Below are 24,006 nucleotides of genomic sequence, written 5' to 3' on the forward strand. Positions count from 1 at the left end.
GAGAAAGGTAGGTGTGTGTAGGTGTGTGTGTGTGTGTGTGTGTGTGTGTGTGTGTAAGACTCTACTATGTAACAAAATGACATCAGACCCAAGACCATCTTGGCAAGGCCTTACTTCATCTGCAGAGTCCTTTACCTTTGTGGTTGCTCTAGCTTGGGATCTTTACTTTAAATATACATAAAAATAGAACATAGATTAACTAAAGCATTAAACAAATTCTGCCTCCCAAGAGCTTTTACCAAGAGTCATGAATGCCATTCACTGAACCACCAATATCCTTTTGCTTGGCAAACTTTCCATCATGCAACCCACGAGGCAAACGTTAACTCACCAGGTCCTGCTTCAGCATTTCCCAAGCTGCAAGGTGTGGCATGGAAAGAATAGAACACAAGGTGAACAGCTTTGAAATCAGCGATAAAAAAGAGAAAGAAGCCTGCTTTAGCAAGACCCATAATTGCGCGATAGAGTCTTTCATGATGCAATCTTTAAAAATAAAATCAAACTTGAGAAAGCTGGTGCCGAAGACCCACTGGCTCTGGGGTGTGTGTGTATGTGTTCTGTGGCTTGTGCTGGCTTGCAGCTGGGCTCTCTCCACGGAACAAATTAAGCCGCTCTTCTGATAGCCAGAATCATTTACTCAGACCTCTCCCTTCTCTCTTTATTTCCCAAATTAAAAAAAAAATGTCTGGCATTAATTTTCAACTTTTTATCAATCCACATGCATAATAGAGCAACATAGCAATTCTTCAGTATACTAATGGGGGAAAATTAGCTTGACATCAAGCCTAATTGAGTAAAACCTCACTAATTTTTCTAAATAGGGCTAAGTCTTGCTTGATTAGTGAAAACAATTTAGTGTAGGACATGTTTAGATAAGTGCATTCTCACTGATTCCAGAACTTCCACTAACGAGAGAGAGGCTGCAGCAGCAGGCACAGGCATGGGCGGTCCTCAAGGAAAACCCACCACCATCTATGGGGAAATGTTATGGCCTGGCAGTTACGTAAGGGCATTTTTTTTTAAGACAGTCATCTTTTTCAGCTCTTTAAAATTAAATTAAATTAAAACTTTAGAATCATGTAAAAAAAAAAACTCAAAGACAGTTTTTTACAAATATTGCCAGGATATTCTACAGCCCAGCCCATAACCCAAAAGAACAAATCATAATTAACTGATCAGTCACCTGATTGGTAGAATCAAAATTAACAAGGACACCACCCCGTAAGCCACCCTCTGTTCATGGCCAGCTTTGTTCTTGTGGAATCAGAACTGATTGGAGCAAGTCTTCCCTCGGGAAGTTCCCCCTACAGAGCATGCGGAGCAGGGAACTGGGGTGCAAGACCAGCAGGAGATCCCACTGCTTATCCAGTAAGAAGGGGTCAGCCCTGAAATTGTGTACATACAAGCAACGCTGAACTGACTCAGCAGCTGATATCTATGTATTTATGAATATTTATGTATATATGAAATATATATGTATGTATATATATGAAATATAATAATCAAAGAAAAAGAGCCCATTAATTTGAGAGTGGGTGAAGGAGGGATATGGGAAGGGACATGGGATGGGTTAAAGGGAAAAGTGATGTAATTATATTTTAATTTAAAAATTTTTAAGGCACCCTGACTGCTCTTTGGACTGAAGAGGGAGGGGGAGGTAGAGCGGGGGGAGAGAAATGGGAGGAGGGGAGGAGATGGAAATTTTTAATAAATATATAAAAAAATTAAGGCAAAAGAAATCTTCAATTCTTACTGAAGTCTGACACTGGGCTTCATTTTAACCAGTTCTTAGCATAGACACGTATACGAAATTAACTGACATTGGTTTTTTTAAAGGATATGGCATTTGAATTATATGATTTAAAATAGTACACAGAGTGCTGGAGAGATGGCTCAGAGGTTAAGAACACTGGCTATTCTTCCAGAGGTCCCGAGTTCAATTCCCAGCAACCACATGATGGCTCATAACCATTTGTAATGAGGTTCTGGTGCCCTCTTCTGGCATAGAGGAGTACATGCAGGAGGAACATTGTATACATAATAAATAAATCTTTTTTTTAAAAAAAAAAAAAGAAGAAAATAAATAAATAAGTAAGTAAAATAGTACACAGAGCCAGAGTGTGGCTCATTCCTGCAAGCCCAGTATTTGGGATCACTTGGAGAGATCCAGTCTCAGGAAAAAAAAAAAAATTACAGTTTTAATTTTGAAAATAGTAAATACTTGCTATGCGGCTGACCACTTGAATGCAGAGTGGAACTCAAAAAAAAAAAAACCTAGTTTATAATTTGTCCATTTGAGGCACATTAACACGAGGAACCCCAGTTCCTTCCTTCTAAGCCAGTGTAGCCAGGTGGCCCTCACCTCTGGAAAGTGGAGATTTTCCTTTGGGAAAGCTCCACCCAAGAGCCTCTTTCACAGGCAAAGCAAACAAGGCTGAAATTGAGCCCCAGGCTGGAGACAGATATATGGTCAATGCTTTTAGTGGCCCAGTTCTCTGTAACATTTGTAGCATTACATACCAAAGGGCAGAGAGTGTGTTCCTCCATCCCTCTGACAGCTTACCAGGACTTAGAAGATCACCAGAAACACATTGGATACTTGAAAAATGCTTACTGGGTGACTTCATGTGTTTAAATCTGTAAGGCTCTCACAGAGATCCAAGCATCTCAAAAACACTTTTTTATTTATGGAGTATGACTTTATATCAGCTACTGGTGTCCTCTGTCTCCCAGACATCACCGACTTTGTGAACAAATCCCACGTCATTGTACCTCAATTGTAAACATAACACACAGAGTATTCAACTTGTGTAAATGGCAGAGGAATTTCTTTTCTCTTTCTTTTTTTTTTTTCGTTTTTTTTTCCATTTTTTTATTGAGAAAAGGAGAAAAAAAAAAAACAAGTTTCCACCTCCTCCCAGCCTCCCATTTCCCTCCCCCTCCTCCCACCCTTCTCCCCCTCCTCCCACCCTTCTCCCCCTCCTCCCACCCTTCTTCCCCTCCCCCCACTCCTCTGCCCCTCCCTCTCCAGTCCAAAGAGCAGTCAGGGTTCCCTGCCCTGTAGGAGACTGTTGCAGACCGCCCGAGGAGTGAGCCAAATGGTCCCTCTAGTGGCCTGGCAGTGCCAACACACGCCACCAAGGACCTGGTATTCCTAGGGAATCAAGATCTAGTAACAGCAGTCATTCCCAAGCTGTGTGTCCTAGAGGAAGCAATGTTCCACAGAGAGAGGTTAACAGAACCCCTCCATCTCAGAGGATAGAACTAACCAACCTCAAGGCGGGATGCGTCCCACGATCTAGAGACAACTAAGTGACTAGCGTCCCCATGTCACACAGGCTGCTGTGTTTCCCATTCTCTAGGTGCAACGAAATCTCAGAGTTTGTCTAAAGGCTGTCAATGGAACTCCCATCTACCTTCTAACATCTGTGATAAATACATGTTTTGATGATAACGTGTTTTTAAATTGTCAAAAGCTATTGGTTTTATATGACGGAACACAGACAAAATACTAGAGACTAACTAAATTTAAACAGTCTGCATGCTGATAAGCCAGACTGTTTGAAAAAAATAAAACAAAATACCTCATTCCTTGGTTATGCATTTTAATTATTTTATAATATTTTTTCAGTCTTCTTGTATTTCATAGCGAATCAAGAATCATGCTATTAAAAATTAGATTACTATTAATTTGTGTTCTATCAATGTCATATCAAGTTAAACTTTTCTTAACTCATAATTTCAATAGTTTCTTACTATTTTCAATTTTGAAAAAAATGTCTAACTCTGTTAAAAATATTAGCATCTGATGTTGCCAATTCAGTTCCTGAACTTGAATTCAAACAAACCACAAGTTTTTTATACTGTGTTCCAGCATTTCAATGGAGTCATCTAGAACATTCAATATTATAAATATTCAATATTATAAAGCCCTTTTTTATTCTGACCACTATAGCTGACCCAACAACACCTGCTGCTTCATGGAGTCACACCAGGCCTTTCAACTTTGTTTCTTAAACTCCACCTACATTTCTATATAATCTAAAGAACATAGAAAACGGCAGTATGGTGTGGAATGCCTTCTATACTCTGCGAATATGTATGCGTCCCATTGGTTAATAAAGAACCTGTTTGAGCCTATGGTAGGATAGAATATAGCTAGGCAGGAAATCCAAGCAGAGCTAGAGAGAGAAAGAAGGCGAGGTGGAGAGAGCTGCCAGGGAGCCACCCATAGAGCAGGATGCCAGAACATCTAAGGTAATGTTGGCCACTTGGCAATATACAGACTATTAAAAATGGGTTAATTTAAAAGCGAGAGCTAGCCAGTAATAGCCTAAGCCATCAGCCAAGCAATTACATCACTATTAGCCTCTGAGTGATTGATTATTCTATAACCGGTTGTCGGGACCAGCGAGCAGGAAAGAAACCACTCCAATGGGCTTAGGCAATACAGAGAAAAGCCTCCGGCTACAGCAGTACACTGGCTAGTGTATTTAAACTTTTGTTCTTCCATGACTATCCCACCAACAAAAGGTTCACAAAACAAACCCGACAAAATATCAGTGTCTGTGCCAGGCATGGGTGGTGCACACCTTTAATGCCAGTGCTTGGGAGGCAGAAGCAGGAAGATCTACAGGTTCAAGGCCAGCCTGGTCTACAGAGCAAGTGCCAGGACAGCCAGGACTACACAGAAAAACCCTGTCTCAAAAAACAAAACAACAACAGAAAAAAAGAAATGAAAGAAGAAAGAAAGGAAGAAAACAAAGAAGGAAGGAGAGGGGGGAGGAAGGGAAGCAGGGAGGGAAGGAGGGAGAGAGGGAGGGAGGGAGGAAGAAAGGAAGGAAGGAAGGAAGGAAGGAAGGAAGGAAGGAAGGAAGGAAGAGCAATACTATTTGTGCAGTTCACAGCAGGACCTGACACATAGGTATCATCCAAGGCCATATCTTCTCTTTCCTCTTCATCAAATGTGCAGTTCCTGGAAGTATGCTCTAGAATTCTAATCTCATTCTCACCTGTCCATGGATTCATTTTTCATGATGGTTAGAAAGCCCAGTCATTTCTATCCCAAAATTGGAGGAATCACGCCATGGGTGTACCATGCTAACACACAATTTCATATCACTGAAGTCCCAGTTCCCTTTCGTAGGACATGGTTGACTACTTTATACATTATCAGGACATTCTTTTCATAGATACCTTCATGGGTGGCTTCTGTCATTACCTAATCCTCTGCTGATTTCTTGAGGGAATCTTTCCTGACTGCTCTGCCCACAGAATCCCCCACATGTCAACCTCCAGGTTTTATTTCCATCAAAGGATGTTTGCGTTCTCATAGCTTCTTGCTTCCCTCTTTGTTCACTATTTCCACTACATGAACTAAAAGGCAGGAGAATGTGTTTGCCGCAAGCCCTGGGCCTGGGCGCTAAACAAGGACTCAGTAAATATGCATTGGAAAAAATAGTGAAAACCTATCTACAAAAGTCCAGCACCAATTGTCTTTTTGGGGACGCCTTTGTCATGGTGCTTAGATTACTGGAAACTTCCTAAGGCAGAGCTAATTCTAAAGCAAGAGTCTTAATATCTTAGCTAACCCAAGCTTTTGAGCAATTTGATTTGCTAAAAAGAAATGTATGGGGGGGGGCAGAAAGATAGATCAGCAGGTAAGGGTGCTTGCCATCAGCCTGATGACCAGAGTTCTACTCTCAGAACCTGCTGTGGAACAATCTTTGTACACTGTAAATATGTGTTACTCTCATTGGTTAATAAAGAGCTGACTGGCCTGTGGCCGGGCAGGATGAGATTGGATGGAAGAGCCAGACTATAAGGATGGTAGGAAGAAGGAGGCCAAAGTCTTAGGAGTCACCAGCCAGACTCAGAGGAAGCAGGACATGTACAAAATGAGGTAACAAGCCATGAGCCACGCGGCAGCAAGTAAAGAAATAGAAATGGGTTCATCTAAAATGTAAGAGCTAGTTAGTAACAAACCTAAGCTATTGCCTGAGCATTGACAATTAATAATAAATGTCTATGTGGTTATTTGGGAATGGCTGGTGGGACAGAACTGACCAGCAGTCCCTATGAAAAACTCCACCTACAAGAACCTACATGGTGGAAGAAGAGAATCAACTCCCACAACTTGTTCTCTGTTAATGCGGTCACTATCCCTTTAAAGAATTGAAAAACTTTTTTGTCCATGCTTCATTTGACAGAACCTAAAGATCCCAATGGAAACCCTGTTCAAATCCGGATCAGGGGCACACTCTTCCTTGAAAGGGCAGTCCTGCCAGACCTGGTCTTGTTCATTTTAGGGGACACAGAAAAGCCCTCCTCAGGATAAGAATTCAAATCAGGTTTTAAATTTCATAGCAGAGTGTCAGCTTGGCCAACTGATACCTGAAGGGACTTTTGTTCAGTTTATTGGTTTTTGTGGTGCTGAGGATTAAATTTAGCCTTGCCCAGAATAATCAGGTACTACATTATTGAGATATATCCCCAGTCTTTTTCTTTTTCTTTCTTTGTTGTTGTTGTTGTTGTTTTGAGATTGGATTTCACAAAGTTAGACAAAATGGCCTTGAACTTGCTGGAGTTCAGACTAGCTTTGCCTTGCAGTTTTCCTGTCTAAGCCTCTTAAGAGTTGAGATTAGCCGGGCGGTGGTGGCGCACGCCTTTAATCCCAGCACTCGGGAGGCAGAGGCAGGCGGATCTCTGTGAGTTCGAGACCAGCCTGGTCTACAAGAGCTAGTTCCAGGACAGGCTCCAAAGCCACAGAGAAACCCTGTCTCGAAAAACCAAAAAAAAAAAAAAAAAAGAGTTGAGATTATAGTTCTGTGTCTCCATGTCTGGCTTAAAAGAATCGTTAATCAGTGTTTAAGTTGGCAGCATAGTTGACTGATTCTTCTGGAATTTTCATCAAAGTTCAGCCATGATTTCACAAGGATCCATTGTTCGCCAAAGCCTGCATAAGGCAGCTAGAATTTAGACACATGGTGGAAGGCATGGGTATTGTTCTCTATGTCCCCTCTGTTGTGCCCTGCATGACCATGTCCTCAGAAAACAATATTCTTGAGCTAATCTATCTCTCTCCTCTTAGTAAAATAAATACATATTGAAAGAAGAGTTGATGTTATCATCTTGCTTCCAACATTGTGGAGAAGAAGAGCCCCCAAAACATATAAGAACACAGCATCAAATAGCCCAGTGCAACCCAAGATTCACGTCTCAGAAGTTTAATGTCCTTGGCTTGATTGACATCTCTAAGTGAGTAGCCTTACCTTAACTGTGCTTAGCCCGAGAGGATCAGATAAGGTCAGCCCTCAACTGTTTCAACACTGACCAGGAACACTTAAAAAAATATTCACTGTAACTCCTTAACTATTACAAGAAATCGTCTGTTTGAACATTAGCATGCTAAGAACATTGGTTAAAATCACCATTCATTACACTACCTGAGATAATTTCCAACTAGTTTAATAATAACACAAAGTTGCTTCAAACACACTTGAGAATTTACCTTCATCAGGTGGGAGAACAATATGGCAAAGAAATGTGTTCTTTACAGAAGAAAACTCTTGAGTGTCTTCTATAACAACCTCTTTCAAATATTTCTTTTTTGTCTTTTATGTTTCTCGGTTATTTTGCCTTCTTGTCTCAATTGCTCACTTCTCTATTGTGCTTGACTTTGTAGCTTGGAAATCTATGTTGACTGGCTGAGTCACACTGAAGATTCCCCCCCCTCCCATCTGCCCGATGATAATTACAGCGCACACCAGCGACCCTGTCCTCCCAGCACCCTTCTTAATCAACAGTCTGCTCCATCTGTATTCTATATTGGGCTGGTTAACATCTCAAAGTCCTAGAATCCTGATTAAAACAGTATTTGTCCTCTAGTTTATAGAGGTAGTAAGATAAGTCTACTGTTAAAGTCACAGACCTGGAGCACTCAATAAAATGTTAACTGTAAAGATGATATAAATTTTCTATTTAGAGATTTCTGTATTCTTAGTGACAAGCATCATTGGTTGCACTACAATAAGTAACTTCCTGTTGGCTTAGTACTAGTTTTCCTTCAAAGTCCATCGAGGAGCCTGGCCATTTAGACACCTAGTTTAGTCTAAAGTGGCTTTCTAACAGAAAGTGACCCAAGGGAGGGCTTACAAGGAACTGGGGGTTTAAGAATAAAAAGTTGGTTTCATCCTAAATGTTGAAATTATATGATGTAAGTCCTAGGAGCTGTTGTGGTTACAAGTCCCACTTGTTCCAGGGTGAGAGGAACAAAATGATGCTGAGACATTTGCAGAAAGGTAGAAGGGTGGTACTGATGGTTCCAGGGTTCTTGCTGGCCCAGAACCTTGGCTTTCCCATACAAGACATTGGTTTTTTCCAATAATTAATCCTTTGGTCACAGACAATTTGAGTTTGAGTTTTATCACTTGAAATGAAAATAATCATAATACATAGAGAGTAATGATGTGGGATTCCCCTCTGTATGCTATGAATACCATTGGTTAATAAAGAAACTGACTTGGCCTGATAGGGTAGAACATAGCTAGGTGGGGGAAAACTAAACTGAATGCTGGGAGGAATAAGGCTGGAGTTGCAGAGAAGTCACATAGTTCCCCCAGAGACTGACACTGGACAGAACTTTACCATGTAAGCCACAGCCACGTGGTGATACACAGACTAATGGAGATGGGTTAAATTAATATGTAAGAGCCAGCCAATAAGAAGCTAGAGCTAATAGGCCAAGCAGTGATTTAATTAAGACAGTTTCTGTGTGGTTATTTCGGGTCTGAGTTGCAGAGCAACCAGAATGACCAAGCAGCCTCCTTCAACAGAGTAACCTCTACTTTCAGTAGCTGTTATAAAAAATAGGTGAGATAAAAAAATCAATAATTGCCTTGCATATCACCTTGTGTATAATACTTGTTTTAAAAATGGTATCCATTAATATTCTTCAGACAGTGCAAATATAAATTCTAAGTCAATTAATTAATAAACACAACTTTTCAAATCTTCCAATCTTCTTGCAGTTTCACACAGAGGATCCTTTAGTTTGGGATCTTGAAAGAATTAAAGTGTCAGAAATGTCCTGAATTAATTTTACTAAATATGTTTTGTGAGTCTAACTGAAAGGTTCATGTATGTTAAACAACCTTTGAGAACAATTGACCCCAAGACCAAGAGTCCATGTTCCTTCAATGCATGTATTTAAGCATCCAGAAGAAGAGCAGAAAGAGTACAGGCTTATCCCATGGAGGTAGGTGTGTCTAACACATACGAATGTGTGAAACACCGACATGACGATAACCCCCGCCTTTACCGTGGAAAGCACACAGAAGAGTAAGAGAAACATGCAATCGGCAGAGTGTACCTGGAGAGATACCACACTGACGGTGTCAAAGTGGATATGTCCATTAGGCTCTGTGACAGCAGGGTTGGCATAGCATGTCACACCGTTGATTGCAGGTAACGGTAACGTTTTGGGCTGGTGGGCTTTTTCTTTAGAACCGAAGTCATCATTCCCAAAGTGGGTGTGATCATTCTACATGTGAATAAAACAAGAAGGTTATAAGAAGAAAGAAAATGATCATGCAGATATGAAGATAGTCCACTGTTTTTCATTTTATAAAAGAAAAACTTTATATATCTATAATGCAATCTCTTTAAAGTGCTAACATTTCTCCTTTAAACAGATTCTTATGTACTAGATTGCGTGGTTATTTTCAACTTTCTCTGTGTTAGGAGATATATATGTTCTTATTTGAGGAATATAAAGGGAATACAAATTATCCATATCTATTATTTTTGCATTGAATCAGGGTAGTTCCAAATACACATGTCAATATATTGATTTTTTTTTTTATTCTCTTCATATTTTGCTAGCATAAGAGTCAGATTGTTCGTATAGCTCACAATTCTTGCCTTTGTTGGGGATCCTGAGAAAGCAAGACATCAAATGTCTTTGGTCAAGTCCATTTACCTGTCCATATGTTTTCAGTAGCATCTTAAGTGTTCTTTCAACAAAGAAAAGCATGTAAAATCCACCAAACACAGCAACCGCCTTCTCCACATAATTGTCAATTTTGGGATTAAATCCAAATGCCTAGGGAAGAGGAACAAATTCAGACAAAACCAAGTAGTTTAATTGATTTCTGGAAAACAAGGCCATAACTTCTTACTATGCAATTTTCCCCAAAGTTGTAAGTCCACCCTCACATAAATACTCTGAAACATGAGTAACCAGACCACATGTGATGTATTAAAACCTTTTGACTAGAAGTCACCCTGTGAACTAAAACCACCAGATCTTACAGGCTCCTCTCTGGAACATCCACAGGAACATTTGCCTTGAGAGATTTCTGAAGCAGACAAAATGCTAAATACACATGCATAGAACACTGCATTGTGCTAAATGTATCATACAATGCATTTATAAAGAAAAGTGTGCTCTGATGAATATCTTGCATATCACCATAGAACCTTCATCCGGCAATGGATGGAGATAGAGACAGAGACCCACATTGGAGCACTGGACTGAACTCCCAAGGTCCAAATGAGGAACAGAAGGAGGGAGAACATGAGCAAGGAAGTCAGGACCGCAAGGGGTGCATCCACCCACTGAGATGGTGGGACTGATCTAATGGGAGCTCACCAAGGCCAGTTGCACTGGGACTGATGGAGCGTGTGATCAAACCGGACTCTCTGAACGTGACGGACAAGGAGGGCTGACTGAGAAGCCAAGGACAACGGCACTGGGTTTTGATCCTACTGCATGTACTGGCTGTGTGGGAGCCTAGTCTGTTTGGATGCTCACCTTCCTAGACCTGGATAGAGGGGGGAGGACCTTGGACTTCCCACAGGGCAGGGAACCCTGACTGCTCTTAGGAATGGAGAGGGAGGGGGAGGGAGGGAAATGGGAGGAGGTAGAAATTTTTAATAAATAAAAAAAGAAAGAAAGAAAGAAAAGTGTGCTTTGTAATTCTCATAACTAGCTAACTGAATGGCTGTCCGCAAGTCACCAATCTCTTCAGATCTTCAGCCTTCTTCACATTTGACAGGCTTTGTAAGTATTTCTCTGAGGCTCTTTCTAGGTTGTTATCAATAAAATCTATAGCTCTAAGAATATATGTCTCATTTCTTTATTATGTATACAATATTCTGTCTGTGTGCATGTCTGCAGGCCAGAAGAGGGCACCAGACCTCTTTACAGATGGTTGTGAGCCACCATGTGGTTGCTGGCAATTGAACTCAGGACCTGTGGAAGAGCAGGCAATGCTCTTAACCACTGATCCATCTCTCCAGCCCCTATGCCTCATTTTTATATACAGGTGAAAAGCTAGAAGACTTTTGTTATTTTGGAACCTTTCAGGAGGGGCGTGGCCTGAACACTACCTTCACTTTGTTTGGCACTAATCTCTCCTTCTTCATGTGCGCAGAATATGTAGGGAGATATGGTTCCCATATAAATGGATTTATCTCATTGGCGTCTGTGACTTTTTCTCTTCAATGGTCTCTTTCTTTCCCTCTCTTATTTTCCTTCCATTATTTCTTTTTCTTATATGGCCATAACAGAAATATTAAATAAAACATGCACATCTTATATTGATTAAGTGAATAATGTACTGTAGTCATATCAAATAATACACTTTAATCAAAGAAAAACATTAAGTTGCTCTTTTTTCTGTTTTTTTTTTGTTTTGTTTTGTTTGTTGTAGTAGCAGTTTTTGTTTTGAGGCCAGGTTTCTCTTTGTAGCCCTGGCTGTCCTGGAACTCACTCTATGGACCAGGCTGACCTCAAACTCGGAGATCCACCTGCCTCTGCCTCCCGAGTGAAGTTGCTCTTTATTTACTGGCCCATGGCTGATTTTATCCTCTCGATCAATTGAAAAAAAAAGGGGCGAGTGGCCTCTGTCAATCACACACAGTTAATATCTCATCTTGCAGGCCTGTGGTAAGTAAGTATATGGGGGAATATGTAGTCTACCTTCAATAATTTGGACATTTGATAATCTATAGAAAACAATAAGCAATCAAATTGCAGAAAAATTAAATTTGCCAAATAAAAGGCAGGATGAAGTGTGGAGTCCTCCAAGGTGTCCTAGCACTGTCTGAGCCTGTCCTGATGCCTTCCTAGGACAGTCACTTTGTCTCTGACTCCATTCATTGGCACTCAAAGCAACCTTTACCACTCACTGTGGCTCTGCCTTCTCTATCCACAGCCTTATAGATCCATCATAAAATGCTGCGAGGATTATGAAGGCTAAAATGCACAACATACTAAAAGGTTCAAAATAAGCAATTATTCACAGAAACACATAGCCCAACCCCTTACCTCTGGAATAAGCTGGAAAATGGCATTTGAGAAAAGGGTCCCAATAGCCAACCCCACGAAATAAGTTAGAATCTTGGGGAAGTATGACTTCTTTATCAACGGGGTTAAAATCAATCCCAGGAGAGATGCCAAATTAATAATTGTCACCGACAGGATTCCGTAGATCCAGACTACAGGTACAAGGGAAAAGAGTAAACATGAGTTATGGCCAAGGAGCCAACTGCATTGCTACACAATAACCTGCAACATTTCTTCTTTAAAGCCTTCAAAAATACCTTCTTCAAAACTAAAATTCTCATTGAAAGTCATACAGAAAATTGAGAGCAAACATACAGCAGACTGAAAATTAATAGAAATGTTGGTAGGAGCTAGGGCTATAGGTCAGTTGGTACAACCCTTGCTTATCCTCCTCAAGGTCCTAAGTCAAGCATTTCATAAACTAAGCATAGTGGTACATGCCTGTGATCTCAGCACTTGGCAGGTGGAATTAGGAAGAGCACTACTTTAAGGGCATCTTCTTCAACATTGCAAGCTCAAGGCTAGCCGGGGCTATGGATGGGAAAGGAGATAGCAAACTGTGCTTGTGGCTTAATTGCCCTACGCTGTGGTGTGCAAATTCACTTTGCCAGGCCCAGATGAAGACGTGAGAGATGCTGACAACAGAGAGAGGTGGTTCGTCTTTCACTCAGCTACCAAATAGGTACCCTATAATGCTACTTGGGAAGCCATGAGGCAAGGCTATCCTGAATCTAACAGTTAACTGTGTGTGCTGCCCATCACCTTAATTGGAGAAGTTAGTTTAAGAACTGGGCATGGAAGTGAAGCATGCACAGGCTAGCCCACGGTAGCAGGGTGGTCTGAGATGTACCACAGCCACTGGAGCCAAGTCACACATGGCACAGAGAACTGTGTGGAAGAAGAAACTGCCTCTGTGTTGTCAATTTTTAAGCAGTCATAAGAAAATGCTTTAAAATTTTGTCTTTTCTTGCTGGCTCTATCAGCAGTATACAAGTAATAGCCAGGGCACAGCAAGCGTCTGCCACATGTCAGGAACGGGGTTAAGTCATCAAAGTCTTGTAGGCCATTGAACCCACAAACCTGGCAAGGTAGAGACCACTACTTCCACCACACAGCTGAGGAGGAACACGCAGAGTTCCTCTAAGCCCAAGGGACACACTAGAACTCTGAATTTAGGGACTAGAGAGGAGGCTCATAGGTTAAAAGCAGTTGCTGTTCTTGTAGAGGAACAGGGTTCAATTGCCAGCACCCATGCTGGGGAATCCAGTGCCCTCTTCTGGCCTCCGTGGGTTTTTCATGCATGTGGCTCACATTCAGACAGGCACACACACAAAAACACACAGACATCAATTTTTTTAAAAAAATACTTTTTACATATAAATATGAGAAAAAGATAAAGTGGAGCTGGAGAGCTCAATCAGCAATTAAGAGCACTTGCTGCTCTTGTGAAGGAGCCTCGGTTGGTTCCCAGTAGCCACATATGGATAGGCTCACAGCTATCTGTAACTCAATTTCAGGGCATCCAACGTCCTATTCTGACTTCCAAGAATACCAGATATTACATGGTTCACATACATATATACATACATACATATGCACATACAGGCATAGTTTTTACAAGAATAAAATAAACAGCATTGTTCCTGGGAGATACATATATTATATAAATATATATATCAAGCCTTCAATGTATGTTGTTTATTATTATTTCAAAAATATTGAATAAGCAAACTTCTCCTTTGTTTAGTTGACTGTTGCGCAGTGAAAAGAATAGGGTTAGAGTTAAAAGACTTGGACTCTCCTGCACCTGTGGGAGCTGTCCTGGGGCAAGAAACAATTGGCTTCCCCCCGCCCCCACGTTTTTTATCTGAACTGTCCAGTCCCCTGAGATAGCCCAATCCCATCAGTTCTGAGGGTCAAAGCAAACCTACTCTACCCATAAACATAAAAATTTTGGTTCTGCCAGACAAATTCAGATTCCAGATACTCTCCCACTGGGTGCATCTGTCTCTTTGTGTGGGTCTATGGGGTGGGGACGGGTATCGTGTGCATGTGTGTGGTGTGTGTGGTATGTGTGTCTGTGATGTTTGTGTCTGTGGTGTGTGTGGCATGTGTGTGCTGTTTGTGTGTAGTGTGTACGTGGTGTGTATGGGGTATGTGTGTGGTGTGTACATGTTGGTGTGAGTGGTGTATATGTTGGTGTGTATGTGGTGTTTATGTGTGTGTGTGTTAGTGTGTGTATGTGATATGTTGGGGGGTTGGGGTGTGATGTGTATGTAGTATGTATGGTATGTATGTGGTGTGTGTGTGGTATGCGTGGTATGTGTGTGTGTGTGTGTGACATGTTTCCAACAAAAATGGCCAAGTGTTGAGATCTTTCCTTTTCTGTTTTTTTTATTTTTTAAATCAGCAGAGAAAAAGAATCTGTTCCTGCAGTCCTAGAGAAACTCATGTGTACCGAACACCTCACCTTTCTGAGTTCACAGCTCCATCGTTGGCGTGTGATGATGGACAGTATACTCCTCAAGGATGCTTGAAGTAAGAATCTATGATTCTTATATCTTATTTAGATTAAATAGCACTCTATGACCTCATCCAAAAATAAGGCAGTTTTGGACCTTTAAATTACTACTAAGATATGATTAATTTCTCTCCTAAAGAAGCTAATTTATCATCCATTAACTGTATATATCAGTGTGGTTTATAAGGCAAATGAAAGGCAACTTCAAAAAACTGGCAAAATGTAAGATCTCTGAAAAATGAGACTATTTTATCTTCACACCAAAATGTCAATATAAATCTGTTCAGACCATTTTGTATGGTGGCCCCCTTTGAATTAGATTCATTTTGATTTTTTTTTAAGTCCCTTGAAAGACCTTGAATTCGACTTGCAAGCAGTGAAAAGTTACATTCAAAATTGTATACATTTGGTTGTTTTCAATTTCCTGTGAGAAAGATAAGGGCTGGGGAGTACAGTAAACCTGGACATTTGTGCTGTGGGCACTTGTGTGAGCAGCTGGGGACAGATCTGGAGAGAAGGACACTTGCTGCACAGCCATGGAGATTTTAGTTCAACTCTCTGTCACCCACATCAAAAGCCCATGGCTCCACACATGCGTACAATACCAGTGTTTCCAGAAACAGAGACAGGGAGAACTGCCAAGACTTGATGGCCATCCAGGTTCAGTGAGAGCTCCTGCCTCTAGAGACCAAGGTGGAGAGCCACAGAGTGGACAACTGCCATCCTCCTCTGACCCCAAAGGCACACATGAGGGCACTCCAACCCATACATGTATATGGTCTCCACACATACACCCAGACACACACGTACATGTGCACACACAGAGAGATCAGACATAATCCTCTCAAGCTGTACCAAGTACTGTCCCAGTCACTGTCACCCATTGGATCATTCTGGTGCTACCCACAATTCTATGACAAAGGAGCGATGATTACGCCCAGCTTACACATAAAGGGACACAGGCAGAAAGACAGTGAATAATTGCTCAAGACCACTCAACCACACTCAAATAAAGCGCATTGCCAAACAAAACAGGTTAGCTGAGGCAAGCACTCCACTCCCTTTACTGGGTTCTCTGTCCAAATATTTGGAGCCTTTCTGATCTTGTAACTGTAAACTGTTTACTTTCTGCTTTATGACTTGGTGGTGTTGACCCAAAACTCTCTCTCTCACTTCCTGCTTCCCTGTTCTCACCTCCTGGCCCCACCTGACATAGAGTAACCTGAACAGCTGAATATCTCTCTCTCTCTCTCTCTCTCTCTCTCTCTCTCTCTCTCTCTGTCTCCCCTTCCATCACTTGCTCTCACTCTTTGCTTTTCTGGCACACTCTTCCTCTGTACCCCAGACTGGCCTTGAGCTCATGGTGATCCTCCTGCCTCAGGCCCTGAGGTTCTAGGATTGTGAGCCTGAGAAACCACACCCAGACTTAGAAATGCTTTGGAATCTCAGTAACTTTCCTTTACTGGTGACGCTTCCTGAAACTGTTGGCAATACTGAAGCCAATATTATCCAAGGTTTTTTATGAGGGTTGTTATTTAATCCTTACAGCAACACTGTGAGAAAGGAGCTAGACTCATTGAGGAAACTGAGGTAAAAAGAGGTCAAAACAGGCTCCCAACAAGGCCAGAAAATGGACTTTGAAGTCTGCGCCTTTATTCACATGCGTTCCCAGTAAGTGCTAGTATATTAAAAGTTCTGTTGCATTTGTTTTCAAGTGTAAAGTATAAAGCATCAAAACGTGAAAGGCTTCTAGAAATGTAAACAGGCTCTAGCAAACCTTTGTCATTCTGGCATCTCCTTCCATCTACAAATGCTGAAAGGTTAGCAGCTCCACGCTTTAAGAGTTCATCTAGAAACACATCAGTTTCCCTCTACCGTCCATCACAACTGCAGACAAACTGACAAGTTTTAAAATAACACAATAGGCAAAAGGTGACAGAAAACTGACTCATCAATTAAGCCAAATAATATGCAACCCGGTATCACAGTATATGACTTAAAATCAAGAAGTGGTTGCATACAGACACATATAATTATCTTTATGATGTGGCTGTAGACATAAAACTCTCTAGAGCAGTGGTTCTCAACCTGTGGGTCTCAGTCCTATATCTGCATATGATATTTATATTATTATATCATTCATAACAGAGGCAAAACTGCAGTTAGGAAGTGGCAATGAAATAATTTCATGGTTGGAGGCCACCACAACATGAAGAACTCTGTTTAAGGGTCTCAGCATTAGGAAGGTTGAAAACCCCTGCCCTAGGGGAACAGAGAAGACCGTAGGTATGGAGAAAGTGGGAAGGGGAAAGGAGAGCGGTTTGGGGGGGTAAATGTGATCAACATACAACATCTATTTGTATGAAAAAGTCCGGATGTAACAGAGCACAAAGTTTGTTGAGTATATACAATAAAAATGCAATAAGTAAAAGAAGAAGGAGGGGGAGGAGGAATAAGGAAGGAGGAGGAAGAGAAAGAGGAAAAGGAAGAGGAGAAGGAGGAGGAGGAGAAGAGAAGAAGAAGAAAAGGAAGAGGAAGAGGAAGAAGATTGGGAGTTTAAAATGTACTAAGGGTAGTCTTGATCCCACAACGGGAAGAGTGCTGCTTACAAAGCTTATGAGCTCCCACTATTCTTATCTAAACACTGGCTAAATCTTATTTTACCAGGAGGTCTCTCACAAATTAATTAAAAGCAATAAACGAGAAAAGGGTGCCTGTGAGCCTGATCTCCCGCTGCCTCTCAGACCTTCCGAGGGAGTGAAGTAGGTGGCGGCTGCTAGGTACCTTCGGAAAGACTCGGCTTGGCATTGTGCTTCTCCTGATCCTCGCAGGGATGAAAGCTCAGCTGCTGTAAGATCGCTGGGCAGATGGCAGAGAAGTTCGAGCTGGTTATCTGCGTAGCATTTGAGAAGCCGTGAAGAGAAAAGATGTCTTCTGCGGACAAACACTGAAACAGAGGAAACACAGGAGCACCAGCAGTGATGCGGTCAGCACGCATGGGCAAGCACACTAAGCCTTAGCATCTAAGGAGACAGACTGCATTCCATCCCGGTACACGGCACTGGTTCTACACCAGAGCCCACTACAGAAATGAACAAACCTCCACAACGGCGAACCAGCCCATTCCTCTAATACTAGGAAGAAACAAACAAAATGGCAAAAGGATTACTTAATCAACAGCATATCTAATGTGAACAAAAGAAAGATTAAAGGTTTAGAAGTTGAGAAATACTTGAAAAATAATAGTGAGAGATGGCTGTGGCTATAACTCAGGGGTAGGGATAGCGGACTTGCCTGGCATACACAAAGTCTGAGTACCCATTAAACATGACATGAACCAAAGCACACTGGTGGCATTTGAACTCAGGGCTCTGACATTGTCTCAATTCACCTTTTTGGTTGTTTAAATGGATACTTGGAGGGGCTGTCAGCATGGCTTTCTAGCATTACAGTCCCACAGTTTAAAAGTGTATCTATCTATGTAGCAATAATAGTTCAATTATACAAAAAGTGTTTTAAAATCTATCTTAGCACAAACTATTGTTTATCAAAATATGCATTAATCTAAATGATGATAAGTAGCTTTTCTATATTATGGAGAGTTTTGGAGCTAGTGCTGGGCCATTTAGAAATTCATTAACTTTTTAATGAGGCAAAGAATCTGCATTAGAAAAAGAAATCTCTTCAAAAATAATTTTTAAAGGCTCATTTACTCTCAAGTGCATTTTCATTGTAAACTATATTCTAAATACTTGCATTACTAAGAAGATAACAAAACAGATTAAACAATAATAAATTAATACTATAAAAATTAGAAAGGGTGGGCAAACTCACTCGCTCAAACAAAAGCCTGAGAAATATTTTTTGTCTGTTTCAGCCAATACTCCAGTCCCACTAAAAGCTTAGCTTTTAGTTCTATAAACTTAAATGTTTTTTTTCAAAGTTCATGTCAGACCCCTAATCCACAGGATGGTAATATATGGAGATAGTCTCCTGTAAATAATTAGGGTTCGAAGAGGCTATGCAGAAAGGGTCCTAGTCCAAGAGGATGAGCGTCCCATGAGAAGGGACATTAGAGAGGGCCCAGTTGGAAGGAGCCCGTCCATGAGCCCCAAAACAGCCCTCACCTCACGTTCTAGCGCTCTGACCTTAGACTTTCAGTCCCTAGAACTAGAAAATTAATTTCTATTGGCTAAGGCACTTCATGGCAACCTGACCTGAATAATTCCCCGTGGATGGTGTTGAGGATGTGAAGGTTGGTGTAGAGGCCAGAGAGATGGCTCAGCAGTTGAGAGCTCTCTATGCTCTTGCGGAGAACTGGAGTTTAGTTCCCAGAACCTACACAGGGCTACTCACAGCCCCCACCACCACCACCCCCGTAACTCCAGCTCCAGGACATCTGATACCCTCTTCCGTCAGCAATGGGCCCTGCATGTACAGGGTACGCATACAGATAAGCAAAAGAAACACAGATACATAGAAATAAAAAATAAATATTTTAAGTTAATGTATTTGACCATGAAGCACTTGGTTTCACGATGGAAACAATAAACTTAGAAATTGTAAATATTGATAAAGGAAACCAATGCTTTTGTCAAGGAAAAAAATGTAAAGACATCAAGTACAGCAAACTGCACGCAACTATCAAAAACTCAGATGACAATTACTTTACAAGAAAGGCATGTTCAGATTTTTTGAAAGATTTTTATTTTTTCTTCTCTTTTTTTATTCTTGAGGTTTTAATATTACCCCAGTTCTTCCCTCCATTTCCTCCCTCTAAAACCTCCCATTTGCTCTTCCTTGCTGCCTTTCAATATCATCTCCCCTATGTCATTATTATATGTATATGTGTACACATATGTGTATGATGTGTAAGAATATAACATGTAAGTATGTATACACTATTCCTTATCCAACCCATTCTCTTGTGTGGTATATGATAACGACAGCTGTGCACTGGCCATCAATACCCAATGCTGCTCTTCTCATAGGCATTCCTATAGCTGCGAGCACAGGACACTAGACTCACAGAAGAAGGAAGTAGCTGGGTAGCCAGCTGGGGAAAGGTAAGAAGGTACAGCTCATGCCTGACCTGGAGGATGCCCAGAGGCAAAGTTGCCAGACTCAAAACCTACAGAGCATACTTGGGTCAGTCTTGGTTCCAGCCATGAACAGGTGTGCCAACACAAACACAAGGTGCCCAGCAAAGGAGCCTTAACCCACATGGTCTTCCGGCTCCTCGAAATAAAAACATGAGGAAAAAGCAAAGCAAGCTATGAATAACGTCCAATTTGTCAGAATTCAAGCCCTAAGACATTCAAAATGTGACAACTATTAAGGAATTCTTTTTAGATCCAAATCTAAAAGTCAGCTTGCTAAGGCACAGTTAGTATTTCTTCGTGAAGTAACAGTTTAAATGCCATAGCCTTTCAAGATGCCCTAATTGCCCATTGTGTATTACTAAAACTTCTCCTGTGGGCAATCAGGAAAAAAAATAATCAGGGCAGTAAAATGAGAATAGAATGAACACCTTGAGAGAACTCAGAATTCACGATCTGTCAGTATTTATATAGAATTTTTGCTGGGCAGGTAGTCAGAAATTACAGTAGTTGACAGTTGCAACCACCCAACAGGCAGAGAGATGGCAAAGCTCAAGGTTGTGCTTGCCTTTTGGAAAGAGGATGAGCACAGATTATGCGCCAAAACAGAATCGATGCAGGCCTAACGGGCTGAAAATTGCTCATCCACAAAGAAGTAGAAGGCAAGAGAAACCCTGTCTCGAAAAACAAAAAACAAAAAAAAAAAAAAAAAAAGAAATAGAAGGCAAATAAAGTTGAACAACGGCCTATTTTTGTCTGCTTCAGTCTTAATTTACTAAGTTAAACCCAGAACTAAAGAAGGCAGTGTCTATGAAGGGGCAGAGTCTCCACTAGAGAAGCAAACAGAATTTAGAGCCCAGTGTCTCTGTAGGGAACGCACAAAACTGGTTGGACCAGTGGCACTGCTGAAGCCTGACCCCTCTGGAGCACATCCTTTCACCTCCAAACAATGAGTGGTACCCTCTGGGAATTACAGGGTCACAAGAGGGTGTGGTAAGAACAACTCACGGGTGATAGCACCCTTTACCACATGGCCTGAAGACTCACTGCACGTCCCAGACTGTCACACTTACCTACTAACAGGTATTCTTATTCTCTAGCGTCCCACCCAGACTATGACCTTCTAGGCTCTGTGCTCTGGGGACCTAACTCTCCTCTGCAGACACCCTGACATCAGTGGGTTGCTATTCGCTCCTCTCAGCCACGGTAAACTGGTTTGTAGCACCTTATGTACACAAGACACCAAGGAAAGGCAGCCATGATGGTAAAGATGGTTTAGGTTGCATTACACACAGCCCCCGAATTATACTCAAAATCATTTCACCAAATGACTTCATGCATCTGTGTCTGTGCCCCTGCTCCTTCCTTATCCCAACTCAAATTTCTCTGCTTCATTTCTAGAAGTGGCATGCTAGGGACTAATGTAAGGAAAGGATGTAAGGAAAGGATGTGGGAAAGATTACAAGTTCCTCCCTCTGCATTTTATACAACTGAAATCTGTGTAACAAATTATTACTATAATAATTATTCTTATTATGATGACTCCCAAGGCGTGTGGCAAGACTTGAAGCAGTAGCCTTCCAAAACTTACAAGGACTCTCTTCTTGGTTAAATTTTAGCCTGACCTCAGGCCTCAACTTTAATGGTCATTGTTATGGGGCCTTCATCTCCTCTTTACTAAAGAACTTGTGAAGTTATTTAGGGAGAATGCTCCCACTCTGAATGACTGACTACTTTCAGGTCAAACTCACACGACTTTGCCATGGAGGCTGTGTTTGCTGTGTTTGCAGAGTGGATGACTGTCAAACAGACTGTGTTCATCTGTATTGGGGATTCTTGTCACACAGGCTGTGTTCTCTCCGTGTATATATAGGAAGTGAGAGTGACGTATAACACTTGCCAACGTACTGGTGATTAAACTTAGAAAGCAGTACCAAGGCCAGTTCATTTCCCTGGATTATCAAGTAACTCCTCTATGCAAACAGTAAATCCCATTACAAAGTTCTAATGAGAGCCAGAGGCTGGACAAGGGCTTTGAGTTCCAAGTGGAAAGAACTCTTAACTTCTTTCTTTTTAGTGACTTCTGCTCCCTTCCCTGCTCCATCGCTGACTGCTATGGTTTCTAAAAAAACTACAGCTTCCTTCTGGAATCCACCATGTGTAGAGAGGTGACCCAAGCCTCAACAGCCATTCTTCCCCCACGCCACATGACAGACAGCCTCCTTTTGTAGGCAGGAATGCCACAGTGGGGCAGTGGCATCAAAACCTTCCTGCCACTTTCAGGTACCTCTGCTCACTTGAGGACTTTCCACTGCTTTCTTGCTCTCACTCAATGTATTCATTAAGCAAACAGGTTATTTACACTTTCTCCAGATGGTGCAGATGTTGGGAACAAGTGCTGGCCTCCATCCTCAATAGATTTGTCACTTGGCATAGGAATCAGATATAAAATGGGTTAAGTTATTATGAGATAAAGGTTTTCAATCAAAGAAAAATCAATTGCAATTTGATGACAAATGAATTTTCTAAACAAAAATAATCACAGGCACCCTGAGAAACAAAAGCTATAGGCTTATTAACTACTAATAAGAGAAGAATGTGGATGAAGAAATCATATGTTGAAAAGGTAAGTTGTCCACGATTAGTTTATGGGAGGTGAAGATAAAATTCAAGTCCATATATTCTCATGTCTTCTCGTTACTAATCCATTGGAGACTGTTATGTCTCTGTTAAACACAAAAAAAATGACTCAAATAATAAAAAGAAATTCACTTAGATTCTGCAAAGGAGTGCATTTTATCGAACCTATTGGTTGTTTGAGTCATAAAGTTAAATTACTCTTTAAACTGCTTAGGATCCTTGTGGCGGGGAAGAAGAGGAAGGGAAGGAGAGAGGAAAGGAGGGAGACACACAGAGAGACAGAAACAGAAAGAGAGAGAGAGAGAGAGAGAGAGAGATCATTCACATGCAATTTTACCACATCTTGCCCACCCCATTATTCAAACAGGAAAACTGAGGTTCAAAGTGTCCTACTGGAGCAACAGAAACTAACAACAACGTGTCCCAGTGCCTCAAACACAGCCTCACACGCCTAGCACAGCTGGAAGGGCGGATCACAGTCACATGCCGCCAAAAAGCTGTATGTGTACCATCTGGTTGCATTGATCCCCTACAGCTGTTTAAAGCCAGGACTTTTTTCCCAGCTCCCAGCAGATCCATGCACCTGACCCACCTCTATGTAACGTGTCTGTGAGACTAGGACCGTGATGGGCCACAGATTACAGCAGAGAAGAAAACAGTGACAATCTAAAATGACTCTCTAACAGGAAAGAAGCCGTGCAGATCCCAAGTTCATGTGACCTCAATATTCACTCATACTAAGAGGACGGAAACCATGCCTGGCACACAGCAGCTCCTGGAACCAGTGACAAATGAAACAGACGAGGAAATGAATGGATAAACTCGTGCTCGGTTTTGCAACCAAATGTAAAAGTGCATTAAGATCCCAACAGTAGCCCAAGTGGAATGAGCACAGAAAGGAAAGGATTCCTAGGGGACAAGCTTAGACCCCAACAATTTACATACATAAATTTAAAGTGTCGCTTTGAATGTAACTGGTGGGAGGTCTTTTTAACGCAGAAAACAAGGAAACATTTCACTAGTTTATCACTTTAAAGGTCATAGAGCAGGTGGTTTATAGGCATGACACTCACAATAGGAACATTCAAAGCCAGAGTCGCTGAGGCAATAAATTACCGCCAGGTTTGTTTGGCGTGCTATGGAACTGCCTAACTCAGTTACCAGAAGCGCGTCAGTGTCCCTCCCCTTCACCCCAGCTCTCCGCTCTCTTCCAGCCTTTTCAAAGTGTGCCAAGTCTTAAGTGCCTCTTCGAAGTTGATGCCATCTTCTGGGGCTTGGGTTTTAGACGCGTTCTTGACACAGTAAAGGAGAAGATTGGAGCAAAGAACGCCCCAAGTGCAGAAGAATAGCCTCTAGGTGTAGGAGGACACTGGTCTAGGGACACCAACTGTTTCTCT

At 41.5% G+C, this 24,006-nt stretch overlaps 1 protein-coding gene across 2 annotated transcripts in view; it reads right to left on the reverse strand.

Moving 5' to 3' along the window:
* Slc39a8 (solute carrier family 39 member 8) overlaps positions 1-24,006 on the reverse strand; it is a 59,174-nt gene that overhangs the window by 14,681 nt on the left and 20,487 nt on the right. For both annotated transcript variants that reach the window (XM_041656687.1, XM_041656697.1), the window contains exons 3-6: positions 17,655-17,817; positions 12,332-12,501; positions 9,980-10,102; positions 9,371-9,541 (exon numbers count right to left, since the gene is read on the reverse strand). In XM_041656687.1, coding sequence (XP_041512621.1) covers positions 9,371-9,541; positions 9,980-10,102; positions 12,332-12,501; positions 17,655-17,817 — 627 coding nt within the window. The remainder of the gene's footprint in view (positions 1-9,370; positions 9,542-9,979; positions 10,103-12,331; positions 12,502-17,654; positions 17,818-24,006) is intronic.

This window comes from Microtus oregoni, unplaced genomic scaffold, assembly GCF_018167655.1.
Source record: "Microtus oregoni isolate MIOR12 unplaced genomic scaffold, Mior012 000000F_ref0000247, whole genome shotgun sequence".
Classification (NCBI taxonomy): domain Eukaryota; kingdom Metazoa; phylum Chordata; class Mammalia; order Rodentia; family Cricetidae; genus Microtus; species Microtus oregoni.